This window comes from Zootermopsis nevadensis, unplaced genomic scaffold (genome assembly GCF_977971745.1).
Source record: "Zootermopsis nevadensis isolate Lab colony 2312 unplaced genomic scaffold, Znev_1.0 Znev_ptg000092l, whole genome shotgun sequence".
NCBI classification, from domain to species: Eukaryota; Metazoa; Arthropoda; class Insecta; order Blattodea; family Termopsidae; genus Zootermopsis; species Zootermopsis nevadensis.
In genome coordinates, this window is record NW_028259223.1 from 27,980 (window position 1) to 41,445 (window position 13,466).

General features: G+C 40.6%; 1 protein-coding gene across 1 annotated transcript in view; it reads right to left on the bottom strand.

Annotated features, from left to right (window-relative positions):
• Positions 1 to 443: 443 nt before the first annotated feature.
• Positions 444 to 13,466, bottom strand: part of LOC147870844 (transformation/transcription domain-associated protein-like) — a 68,527-nt gene continuing 55,504 nt past the window's right edge. Inside the window, exons 4-9 of the mRNA XM_087341816.1 lie at positions 9,589 to 9,676; positions 9,124 to 9,344; positions 8,553 to 8,764; positions 7,804 to 8,017; positions 5,469 to 5,607; positions 444 to 760 (exon numbers count right to left, since the gene is read on the bottom strand). Coding sequence (XP_087197942.1) covers positions 9,176 to 9,344; positions 9,589 to 9,676 — 257 coding nt within the window. The 3' untranslated portion in view covers positions 444 to 760; positions 5,469 to 5,607; positions 7,804 to 8,017; positions 8,553 to 8,764; positions 9,124 to 9,175. The remainder of the gene's footprint in view (positions 761 to 5,468; positions 5,608 to 7,803; positions 8,018 to 8,552; positions 8,765 to 9,123; positions 9,345 to 9,588; positions 9,677 to 13,466) is intronic.

A 13,466-nucleotide genomic window follows, 5' to 3' on the forward strand; every position in this document is an offset into this window, starting at 1 on the left:
TGCCAAACATCACACTAACTTCCCACTTGAGTAATAATAATTGTACTTATAAAAGTACGTATTTTTGATTGCGTGGTTTCTTGTATCAATAAACGTCGTGTTGTTTTGTGTATTATTTGGTGTCCATATCTTATTTGTCCAGAGTAAAGAAAATTTGGCTTTGTTAATTGGTTGGCGCCCGCCACGATCTCATAAACTCTGAAATGTGCCCTTGGGCAAAAAAAGGTTGGGGACCACTGACGTAAGGCAATACATGCCAAACATTACCATCAGTGCGTTTGGTGTAATCACGCACGTCTGCTGATATCGAAGTTTCAACGTTCCTACGTGCGGACATCCGTATATCCCATGTACACATAAGATAGAGATTAAATACATTTCTTTTGTACATTCATGTATGTCTGATGGTACTCATGTTGATATGGGTTGCCATTATCCACACATTGAAGGCAGATTCAGATTTATTTATGACGGATTTTGCTCGACTGTCTTAACTACCACGCACCGTGGGACATAGCCGCAGAGCTCGACCGTCCATGTACGACGCAGTGCGAAGAATGAATCAATAAGAGAAGGGGGGGAACTCCAAATTAAAATATAAATAAACATCAGCAGCTTACCGTGTCTCGTTTGTGTGCGGTGTGCGGTAGTTGGCTGCCTGAGTCAAAGTCACACGGTGCGTGATATCTGACTGGCTAACTTCTTCGGTGCGTGCTACTTTCCGCGTTGCCTGACAGCACAAGTCCCTCGGCGATACCGACTACATAAGAATAAAATTAAGAATATATATACGCATGTGTATATAAATATGGATATATATTTTTGAGAGAATAAGAAATTTGGGTAGAATCAAAAAAGAGTAAAAACATAATATAATAAGAAATCACATAAATTACGTTGCCGTGGGTTCTGTGTGTGCGCGCGAGTGCGGTGCATGCTACTTGGTCGGTCGAGTTCCGAGTCAATGTCCGGCGGTGCGTCGTAGTCAGCAGGTCCCGTTCTGAGGCAAAGTCAGACGGCGCGCGGTAGTTTTCTGTTTTGCTTGGCACCAAACCCCCAGACAATAAATCAAAAGGAAATGACAAAACTCCAGAATAACGTACTTGCGAATGTCTGCTGGTTAGGTAACTAAGAAATCAATCATATAACCAGCAGACAGTTCATAGTCACCAAGTTTGTGCAAACGTAAGACATGCGAAACAACACTGATAAATGTCAAATCACAATTTATAATAAGATGATAAAATATTTAAAATATCATTTCACGTTCCGCATCGAATGATCGATTTAGAAATTGGAACGTCTCTTACGACATGTTTCGGTTATATTTAACCGTCTTCAGGTATAAATTAGATTGGTAAATTTAAAACTCGAATTACAACCCTTTACAATGTTATGCAGTTTATGGAAGATGTTCTTATCAGAATTACTCTTATATATTAGAACGAAGGTATTGTTTTTTATATGGCGTGGTTCATCTTATGTTCATTATTAGTCTGTAAAGCAATGATTTAAAGAAAACATTAATAAATATGGAGTAATATAGAAAACAAAATGATGGAAGTAAATAAATGATAAAATCAACATAAAATGCATCAGCTTGAGACTGGGAACAAGCTATAGGGGAAAATAAATCCAAAAACGTAACCAGATTAGAAGTGGTGGATTTGGATTTACTAAAACCATGTTGACAAGGGATTCATTTAGAATTAAAATTATAAGAAACATGGTATGTACAATAATTTCAAATATTTTGGAAACATTATTAATTATGGTAGTAGGTCTATAGTTTATAACAGAAATAGTTTTGTCTTCTTTTTTGAAAACTGGAACAATAGCTGCTTGTTTCCACAAAGTGGGAAATTGTTGCTGAGAGAAGCTAAAATTGAAAATAAATTTAAGAATAGTAGCAAGGATTTCAGAACCCTTAATAATAACTTGGTATACCATCTAGTGCAACGCTTTATAGCATTACGAATATGTCTGCGTTTGCGGGTAATATTTTCTTTGCGATATGGGAATGAAATAAAAGTAACGAAATGGATATATGGCTTTTATTTAGCACAACAAATATACAGCCACCTACAGATGCACCCGATGCACCCTAGTCAAACAATATCTATGCCACTGAACTGGTAGCTAGCTAAGAACACAGACAAGCCAAATCAACTCATCCACATGAGAAAGTACCCTGCTTTGGACGCAACCAAACCCAACAAACCTAAGTTACTAAGGACGTATGCTGTTACGGACACAGCCTAGCCCAACAAACCTGAAGCGGATTAGACGAACGAATGAAGACAACTGTGGACGCAGCCTAGCCCAACTAAATAAAGCGTATGCAGTAGTATCCCGTTTCGGACGCAGCCATCTCCCAGTAATCTGTTTCGTACGCGGTTTACGGAAAATAACTCTGCTTCGAGCAAAGCCTTGCCTAACCAACATATGTTCGTAGTGAGGTCGGTGAATGGTGGTGACCTGTCAAGTATGTGTAAGAAGCCTCCTGAGCATAGAGCACAGCCAAACTAAATTATGCCCATAACAGAGCAGATCGCTGCAGAAAAAATCGTGTATATTGAAATTAAACAAAATTTTTGTTTTGAATCGTTTAATTCATTTGCAACTTACATTTATTGAATACAGGGTAGTGGTATGAGAAGTAGGATACATATGGCTTTGAAATTATTTGAATACCTCTTGCAAATGTCAAATCTATACAAGTTTTCCCTTGCGTGGTTGGTTTGTCCAAATTATTCACTAGTTCAAGTTTAAAGAATTTCTGAAGGTACGCACATCAGAGTTCTAAATTTTCGTCACTATTATATTCTAGTTCGAATGTTCGAACGTTTTCACGTCAAAAAGTATGGCCAAACATATCTGGAACTGAGCACGTAACCTGCGACGGACGTAGCCTACTCCAACCAATCTATGCAATTGAGCCTGTATCCTGCTTAGAACGCAGCCAACTATCAGAAAATTAAACACGCTAGGATGTAGCTCGCTTGCCTCGCAAAAATTACCGATAGCCTTAACCTGCTTCAGATGCAGCCTTCACCAACATACGACTCCCACGTACTTGATGCAGCCTCGGCTAAAGAACCTATTCACGCTTTGGACGCACACTAAAGTAAACAACCTATGCCAATCAGGTGGTAGCCTGTTTTAGACACAGCATAGCCCAATCACCCAATACACTCGAGAAAGTACCTTGCTGTGGACGTAGCCTAGCCACACCAACCTATGCCTCTAAGAATGTAGCATTTTAGGGAGTTGTCATCAGACCTCACTTTATCATAACTACATATCAACTGTATGATACTACAATTTTAAATTCAGTTTTACTTAATTGCATCTTTCCTTCTGTATCTTTATCAGTTGTATTGTACTATAAATCATCTTGTATCTTCTCAAATAAGTTGCCTGTCTGCTTCCTCGCACAAACAAGAAGCAATGACAATACAAACACATTTACAGATCACTTAATGTTACTGCTACAGTGCGCCGGCCATGCATAAGCAACATAAGGAACCCATCACCAGTAGAAGGAAGAATTAGAACTTTGTTAGTCGGTTAATAGACACACAATATCTTTAAGAGTGATCTGTTAATGTGTATGTAAGCATCATCTGTTGCATTTATGGCTTCCCATCTCATGAACATAATGTACTACTTCAACTTTAATAAGTGTTTGCCAGAAATGTTTTAACGCTTAAAGATTACCATAGTAAAGTGAACAAGTTAAATAAATTTCTTTATTTTTCTTCTATCTAAATTAAACGTTAAGAATTAATTTAATTCAATTTTTCTGTATTTGAAACAATTTATTATATTTCAAAATTTCATGTGCTCTTAAACATTCTTTTCTGTGCTTCCGTGCACTCCAGTTCTTCTTAAATCACTTTCTTTCAATCATTCTTGTGATAGACTTCCTAAGATATCAATTATAGTGAGCAATTAGCCAGCTACGGACGCAGCATAGCAAAGGACACTGCCTAGTACTATCGTAATATCCACGTTACAAATTATCCTCCTCTGGACGAAGCCTGACACAACAAACCTATGCAAGTAAGGCAGTAAGCTGCTATGGACGCGGCCTTCAACACAGTCGATCTCTTCGGACAGAGCCTTGTCAACCCAACCTGTGATTTATTCAGCCACTAGGAATCTATGTACGCAACCCAGACTGACCAATGTTTGCCTGTGGTCTTGTTGCCTTCTACGGCCACAGCTGGGCCAAACTAAGCACGTGAAAAGATTTATTGCTACCGCAGCAACCTAGGATTAATAACAAACCTCTACAGTGGTGGCCTATTTCAGACACAAAGTAGGCAAGCAAACATAAACCTAACTGGTACAGCACTGCACATGCAGCATTACCAAACAAACCCATACAACTGACAAGGCACACGGCTACAGACGCAGCCTAGGCTAAGCAAGATATTCACGTCAACCAGTCGCCTGGCATGGACGAAGCATCGCCCAACAAAACTATACATGTCGACCACTAGCCTGATGGCCAGCTACTGACGCACTCTAACCCAGACTTCTTAAGCCCTGCAGATGCGGGATAGCCGAACGAAAGTGTGTACCTGAGATCGTAGCCAACTACGGACACGGCGCACCCTCAACAATTCATGCAAGTGAGCCAGCATCCTGCTACCTATTCACGCAGAGCACGTACCTTGCTGTTTCTATAACCTACAGAACATGATGTATCACCATTTTCTTTTAGCCTGATTCCAACGCAGCTGCTCCTACTCCTAGTAAATCCAAGCTATCCTCCAAGAGCTGAAAATCTCGAAGACGCAGCATACGCAAACTACACCGTGACCCTTTTCGGGTGGCCTGATTCAAACGAATCCACAATAAAAACATACATATGCTAGTGAACATTTCGGTAGAGGTGGCGTGACATGTGAGAAAGTAGGTGTGCCTCTTCGCAAGCAGAAAAGACTAAAGGCTGATGGATACATGCCTACGCTTCCGACCTCCTTGTCATAGTAGAGTAGTAGTAAACTATGTCTTATGCAGGAAATGTCTGAGAAGTGTTCGCCAAAAAACAAAATTGACAGCACAATCTTCCACGTGCCTCATGGTGGTGGTCCAGGGGGCAAGTAAACAGAGCGAAATGCACAATGCAACCAATTTCCTTCCATCCATATCTCTGCTTCTTAAAATAAATTAAAAAATAAGTCACTCTGCCTCAGTCTCTCCTTGAGGCTGACACTTGCCGTGGTGAGCCTCGTGGTCAACCAAACTCAAATACTTTACCTACTCAGAGTGTGTCATACTCTACATTTAATGGGGCTACACGCAATCTGCCTACCTCTTTGACCGTTCTAAACAGCCAACAGAGGGCACATGTCAATGTCTGATTTCAAATCAGAATGAAATTTCAAAATTCCTTTGCGTTCGTCGGACTCCGTTAGAGACAATAATAACTCTACGTGATCGAAAAAATCAACTACCTTTGCACGTTGCACCAAGTACTGCACCATACGCCATTCAAAGTAAGCTAATGAACGATACCGCAACACACGCACAAAGAGCCCTTCGCTTCGAGTCCCCTCCAGAACACGCCGCGTCCACTGGTACGTGTCCGATGCACTGGCGTACATGAAACACAAACACAGAATATAAGTCAAACATACCAACCACCGATCGCCAATGCTCAGAAATGACATCGATAAAATGGAAAGAAAACAAACCTTTTAACAGTATCGGCCTTTCTGAAGTTAAAATGGGGAGGTTCTTGGTGTCATTACATCCACCGGCAATCCCATTTTATGTAAACTGGATGTAAATGAACAATGATAAGGAGATATAAATACAATATCAATTTCAAAAGAATCAAACATGAGCAAACATTTACAAAGTTCAAAACCACGACAACGAAGACTCAAACAATATCTCAACCTCTCACAAGAAATAAATAAAACACTCTCTCAAAAAAGAGAAACTCGCCTCAGTCTCTCACCGAGAGATAGGACAGCTATCTTACCTATCCTAGAAAGCCCCTTTCTTGACCAAATTAAAATACCAATGCCAAACACATAAAATGAAGGCAGAGCTACCTCCAATGGAAAACATGGTAGAATACTATTATTATTATTATTATTATTATTCAGTGTTCTGTCTTACAACAGGTCCATTGCTTTGCCCAAAAAGAACTCTCCAGTTTTCCCTATTCTCAGCTTCTCATTTTAATTCCTGGAACTTCATCTTCTTTCCTTGTTTCAGATCGTCGGTTAGCTGTATCAGTCTTCTTCCCAGTCCTCGCTTTCCTTCAACCTGACCTTCGATGATGCCACTCAGTAACCCATTCCTTCTCGTAATGTCCGAGCCAGTTAGCTTTCCTTCGTGTAATCGCCTGCAGAATGTTTCTTTGCTCGTCGACTCTCCTCAATACTTCTTCGTTGGTAACTCGATGCGTCCACCTGATCTTCTCTATTCTTCTCCAACACCACATTTCAAAACTCTCCAGGTATTTCTGTTCCTTCATCCTGAGTGTCCAGGTCTCTGCTCCATACGTAACACTTCACTAGTTTCTTCTTCATCTCCAATCCCAACTTGTTAGTGAGAAGTATCCTCTTCTTGACGGAAAACTGCCTTGGCCATGGCTATCCTTGCTTTTATTTCCTTGGTGCATAGGGCGTCCGTCGTGATTATGCTTCCCAAGTACTTGAAATTCTCCACATTCTCCAGCCGTTGGTTTCCAACTACAACGTTCAATGGTTCTGCTCTCGATGCCATCCTCATTACCTTTGATTTTTCAATGTTGATTTCCATTCCATACTCTCTACCTGTTACCACTAACTTGTCCATCATGTTCTGTAATTCCTCCTCTTCCTTCGCCAATACTACCAAGTCGTCTGCATACTTTACAGTCATTATCATCTTCCTCCAATTTTGAAGTCTCCACAGCTTCCTTGGCAAGCCATTCCCCGTACAGGTTAAAAATAAGTGGTGATACGCAGCATCCCTGTCTTACACCTCTACCTATCTCAACGCTGTTGGTGTCTCCTGAGTCCAGTCTCACGTTGACTTTCTGCTGCATGTACAGGTTTTCGATTAGTCTTCTATCTCTCCAATCAATTCCAATTCTCTGTAGGATCCTCATTAATTTCTTCCATTTTACTCGATCGAAAGCCTTCTTCCTGTCGATGAAGCAGGCACATACTTCTTCCTTGACATCGAGAACTCTCTCTGAAATTATTCTCATAACTCCGATGGCATCTCTGGTTCCTCTTCCTCTCCTGAATCCAAATTGGTCGTCTCCCATCACTCTTCTTTTCTAGTCTTTTAGTCAGTATGGTAGAATACTAACATCAAATAATTAAAGAAATACATGTCTTTGACGGCCCCTACACCTCATGTAAAGCAAATAAATTCACATTCCATTTTGAGAAGACATTTTTTGTCATGGGTCTATTTTAGGTTAAGACAGTGAAGCAACCTTATATTATTAGGTCTGCCAGTACTCCACACCACACCCTAATACTGTCCTTCAAACTGTGAAACTTGTTCCAATGCAGATATCAAAACATCTTGTAAACATAAACAAGATCTTTACCTAAATTGACAGGTATTTCTACTTACAGACCAGTTTCATTACCAACGGCATTCTCTAAAAAATTTTCAAAAAGACATGCAACAACGTGCTATTGAATTTTACACACAAAATCTTAAGTGAACTAAATAATGAAGAGCATGTTGGTGGAATATTTCGCTATCTTGCCAAAGAATTTGATTGTGTGAATCATGAATTAGCACATCTGATAATCATATTTCTCGTATACTTACACAATGCATGTCAAGTTGACACAGAGATAAATCTCTCGCAGACATGAGGTCCTTCGTGATAACAGCCGATTGATTTCCTGTCGTCATATCAGTGAGCCACCATAGTGTTTCTGCACATACTCCACTCTTTTCCTGGCAAGCAGTAGTCATGTCAGGTGACGCATCCTTCAACCTCAGTAAAGTCCCATGGATCAATCAAGCTTCTTCTCTGCAGCTATTACCAGAAAAAAAAATGCAATCACATTCAACACATCACCTAATTTAAAGGTTTCATAACCGATCCCCTTGCTCAAAATTAACCAAAAGCACAGAAAATATCCCAGCAGCTCCGGTCACTGTGCACAATACTCACACGTCAACAAAACTAAATTCCTTACCTTGGCAATTACTCACTTATTAATTAGTAAACACATCACATTAAAGGCTCCACAGCACTACACACATCACACATGTAACAAAACCACTCATTAACAAAACCTTATCACAAATAGTCACCACCCTCGTCTACAAGCTATACCTAACCTCCAATTTTGATGTCCTATGAACAATATATTCACTAGAGAATCATGAATGCCTCTAGCATACCACAGATACTGCAATTATGCCAATCTCTCACCGCACATAGGTCTTTCAACATATCAAATCTCACATTTAAGTTCACAACATCTGAAGTACCTAATAAAATTGGACAGACTCATCTCTCTCACACGACAACCACATCAAATACATTCTAATGCTCATCTACTCACACAACGAATGCCTCGTTCAGACTGATATCAGTTTCTTGCGGATACGATGTTCCTTCTTTGTCCCAGCAGGTTTAATCTTCTGACATCAAGTCGGTCCGCCAACTGTTGCCGCACGTACTTCAATGCTTGTCTGGCTGGCAGTACGCAGGTCACGTGACAAACAGCATGGTGCTCAGTAGAATCTGAAGGATCATTCTGTTTCTCGTAATCTGCTACTCCCAGAAAGAGAAAATACAGTCACATTCAAGAAATCAAGACATCACACTCTTCTAAGAGCACACAGTTTTACTTCACCAAGCAGTTAACACTCCTACCTTAGCCAATGAACAAGCACCTTCCATTTTCAGAAGACAAATTCTGTCAAGTTCATTACAAACCCATTCACAAGATAACTTTAAATACGGGTCACGACAGTGTCACAACCAGCGACCTGACAAATTCTGAACTCCCTCACTCACAGATTCATACTGGAGCCTTTCTTTCCTCCCCCCCCCAGCAAATTTAAAACATTCGCCAAGTGGGCCATTATTCCACACGTCATAATACTGCAACTACAAACTCTACAACTCACACACATCACGTCAGTCCCACGCAACTTCTGTTGCCACTGATTCAGTGGATATTTAACGAACAGTTCGCTTGCCGTCTGTTTGGAGCCGAGGATGTTGATCGCTGTCTCCAAGATACACGGCTCCCTCTCCTCGTGCCCCATTATGACAGCAAGGGAGTCTACAAACACCAGTCGGTCCATGCCCCTCAGGTTCGCCTGTTTTGATGTCATGGAGAAAGGACCTAAATGAAAGATTAAGAAATGGCAAGCCACTACAACACAGCCAACATCTGTAGCACTTCTACTACTAAGGTGAATTCAACCGACAAGGGGCAAGAGGTAGCCGTAGCAATTACATTTTTTTTCCATATCACCATCAGTAATGCCACTTTATCATACCTTCTGGAAGCAAAGGTGGAAACTTCACCATCAGTAATATAAATTGTTTCAATGTTGAACAATCTAAATTTATAAAACTGAACTCACCAGCTACCTGAGATATCGCCACCATTGTGTAGTGACAAACAAGGAACACACCGTCGTAACTCTTTCATGGCTGCAGCAACAAACACTCCTACCAACATACACAACAGGCCTTACTGGCTTTTCCAGATATGAAGCAGACGCTTTCAACAAGTTCACATACTAAATGTGGTTTTAAGAGAGATTTCAGGTTCTCACAGTGGTCTTTGGGTTCTAACACCACTTGGACTTACAGAAAACCAACACCGATTATGGTTTTCAAACATTTAATGGTTCGCTATATCAGCTGAAGTTATCCTTGTGACTAAGCGCCATGCCATGAGGCAGTGGGAGCATGGAGGTACACTCCATGCATTCTCAATTATAGAACAATGTGGAGGTCAGCCTCAAAATGTGGTTCCTTAAACTGGCAAAGAAAAATCACGTTCTTCATTGTTTCTTTGTAGTCTCAATAGAAGAAATAGACAAGTTCTTTATTTCATTAAAACCATTTACTACTTTTCAGGAAAAAAGGTCTTCTTCTTTCAATAATGGCATTGCAATTCAGAAAATAAGTTCATTAAACAATTTACTCAAATGGATGAACTTGCCTGTGACTGCCATCTGGTGAGTGGCTCTGGCTTGCTTGTCCTGCAATCTGCACGCAATCCCATGGACTGCGGAGATCTCCACATGTGGATCATCAGAACTGCAACGGCGAATCACAATGAGTACAGATAATTACACTCACATCCTAATGTTCAGTGTACAAAATGTTGGTCACAACAGTGGCCAATGCAGTAGCTGCTTCCTAAATCAGCAACTGATGTAAAAGGGGCAGAGAAAATGGGAAATCTGGGTTTATGATATGAGAAAGAAATACATTACGTGCAGATGCCTCCTGGTACTGGCAGGATACTAAACACAAACTAATTGTGATACAGCCTCTAACAGGCTCACTGTACCAGTAAATAATGAGTTCTGGGTGCTCAGAGAAAGATCTATACCAGTGCCTCATAGACTGCCATGGGACTCGCTTACAATTCTGCGTTGAAAAGCCAGTGATTAACAATCTGTTATGTCATGTTAGTACCATCAGGCTGGAAAAACATCTTTTATTTTGTACACTTTTTTAATATCAAGAATGAGGTTAGTTTTACAATATTCTTCTGCCTCCAACTGCTCTTATATACCTTGGACAGGAGAAAAGCTGCTGCACTGTATTCTCATCTTCATTAAAATTCAGGGATGCCACCAAGAAACAGCAAATTATTTCCCAGCACTGACGACGGTAACGGATCCGTCGTGCTTGACTTCAGAGCAATACATGCTGTCTCCACGACCTGGAAAACACAAGCAACAGTTTCAAGTTATAACGAGTGACAACGCAGGCCAGATTCACTGGTAAGGGAAGTCAAATGTTTTAGTTACAGTAACTTTCAAGTACTGCACTTACTGTAATACTCTAAACACCTTTTCTCCACATCAGGGCGCATGTCATATTTATTTCCAGAACCTTTGGGTTTCATGGACACCAACATATCATTGACTAGACTTTAATTTTGTAAGTGGAAACAAGTTTGACAAATCTCAACAATAAAATAAAAATTAATTACAAGTATATAATTTTTGTATAGTCTATGCTAACCCTAATAAACGTATTATACGCGTATCAAGTCATTTAATGATCTTCCACCAACAATTAAAACTCTAAATGATTTAAAGGTGTTCAAGCCTGCATTTAAATTATTTTTCATACTTGAATTGCAGAATCTGAAGGTTATGTACATTCACATGTGAAACACATCCTTGTAATTGTGTCAAAAGTACTGAAGTTTATATTTATTGTATGAAATGATTTGTTCTCCATCCTTTGGTTTAGTCCTAAGAAGGATCTATGGAATGTAAATAAACTCTACTCTCTAACATACCTGAACAATGCAATTCCTTATCCAAGTCACAAACACTACAGGTGCTTCGTTCTGTCTGGTTCTTCACATCTCCAACTCCAAAAAAGCTGCTTCCCCATCACGCACACAACTGATCTTCTGAAACGCTGATATTCAGACAAATTAGTCCTCCATGTCTTCGTTGATACCAGTAAACACACACTACAGCTACAGTTCACATGAAAGTTGCTACTCAGTACATCCCCTGATCTCAAACTACTCTTTGAGACAGACTAGGCACTACCAATAAATCTATAACCGTACACCTCCTCGGAAAGCAAGGTAATCGCACGAGGGCCTGAGGTCTTCCTTGTGGCATTGTGAGGCATGCTACGAACACCCCATACTTGGTCACTAGGAATCAAAAGTGGGCAACGGCTATAGTATCCCACATGCTTGCAGGCACTCCTACCTGAAACAATACCAAAATAAATATCCGCATTGTGACACCAGTCGTAACTGCTACTACGAATGCACTCTACACCTCATCAATAATCAACTGGCCAACTAAACCAACCCTCCATGCAACCAAAATATTTCACACATTACGTCCTTCACACAAGGGAAAGATGACACACATCAATTCAAATTAACTTCCACGCCCTGGCAATATATATGAGAGTAAATCTGCACTGGACTCAGAATGCATCCTAGCAACCAAAGAAATACAGAGGGGCAGAACGCCCACGCCATTTTATCATAGGCAGGGACGGCAACGTCTGAAAAACAGCGAACTCATCCGACCTCCTTGTCATAGCAGAGTAGTAGTAAACTACGTCTTACGCAGGAAAAGTCTGAGAACTGTTGGACAAAAAACAATCTTCCACGTGCAAAATTCCTGTTGCGATAAGAATGGAGCCTGCCAAGTGTACTGAACATACTCCACTGATTTCCTGGCAAGCAGAAGGCTGGTCAGGTGACAGACAGCTTTTCCCCGAGTAAAATCCCAAGGATCAATTAAGCTTCTTCTCTCAGCTATTCCCAGAAAGACAAAATGCATTCACTTTTAACTAACACAAATGCAAAAATAAACAGCATTCTGATGACGCAGTTGATTGAACATGTACTTTTGTTCTTGGGGAGGGGGGCACACCACACACACTTCTGAGTATATAAATGTCACTTATCAATGCCGTAAACGCCTCATGGCGTTTATTTATTGATTCCTCGGGAATCATCGACACATAACCTCAACCGTTAAACGAGAACACCCCCATCATTCCGTAACCTGATGACAGCCCACCTAGATCGCTGTTCGCACACATAAACTTACAGCACCTCCAAGACTCCGAAGACTAGATTCACGCTTACCAACACACACACACACACACACTCACTCTCTCTCACTCACTCACTCACTCTCTCTCTCTATCTCTCTCTCTCTCTCTCTGCGCGAACTTGACCACAGCGAATTCTAGTAGCGAACCCAGTAAACTACGTATTGAGCGGGAACAGAAGGGCAGCCGAATGGCATCGGCAGTTCGAGACCCAGCGGATTCTTACAGTAGTATTAAGTTCTAAATATAAAACGAGGGCAGGACTGAACCGATTTCTGATTTCTGCCCTCTAAAAAAATAATTGAGGGTTAAGGTGGTCCAAACAGACATCATATCAATCAACAATCTTTAACCAAAATGTGTTCAAAGCACTTGAGTCGAAAGAAAAAATCCAGCCAAATAAATCAACAAATCTGTCATCTACTGGGCATGAGATTTTTGCAAGCAAATCCAAATTCATAACAAACACCACACGCCAAACTTACAAGTTTTATAACCTTTATCCTTGCTTAACACAGCAGACTCAAAATTAACCACAAGCACAGAAAATACCCCTGCAGCTCCGGTCAAAGCACTACATAACAAAAACCGAAATCACTTCACAAATAGTCTCCACCCACGCCTACAAACGATACCTATACCAACTGGAAACAGCAATAATGTCAATCCCAAACTG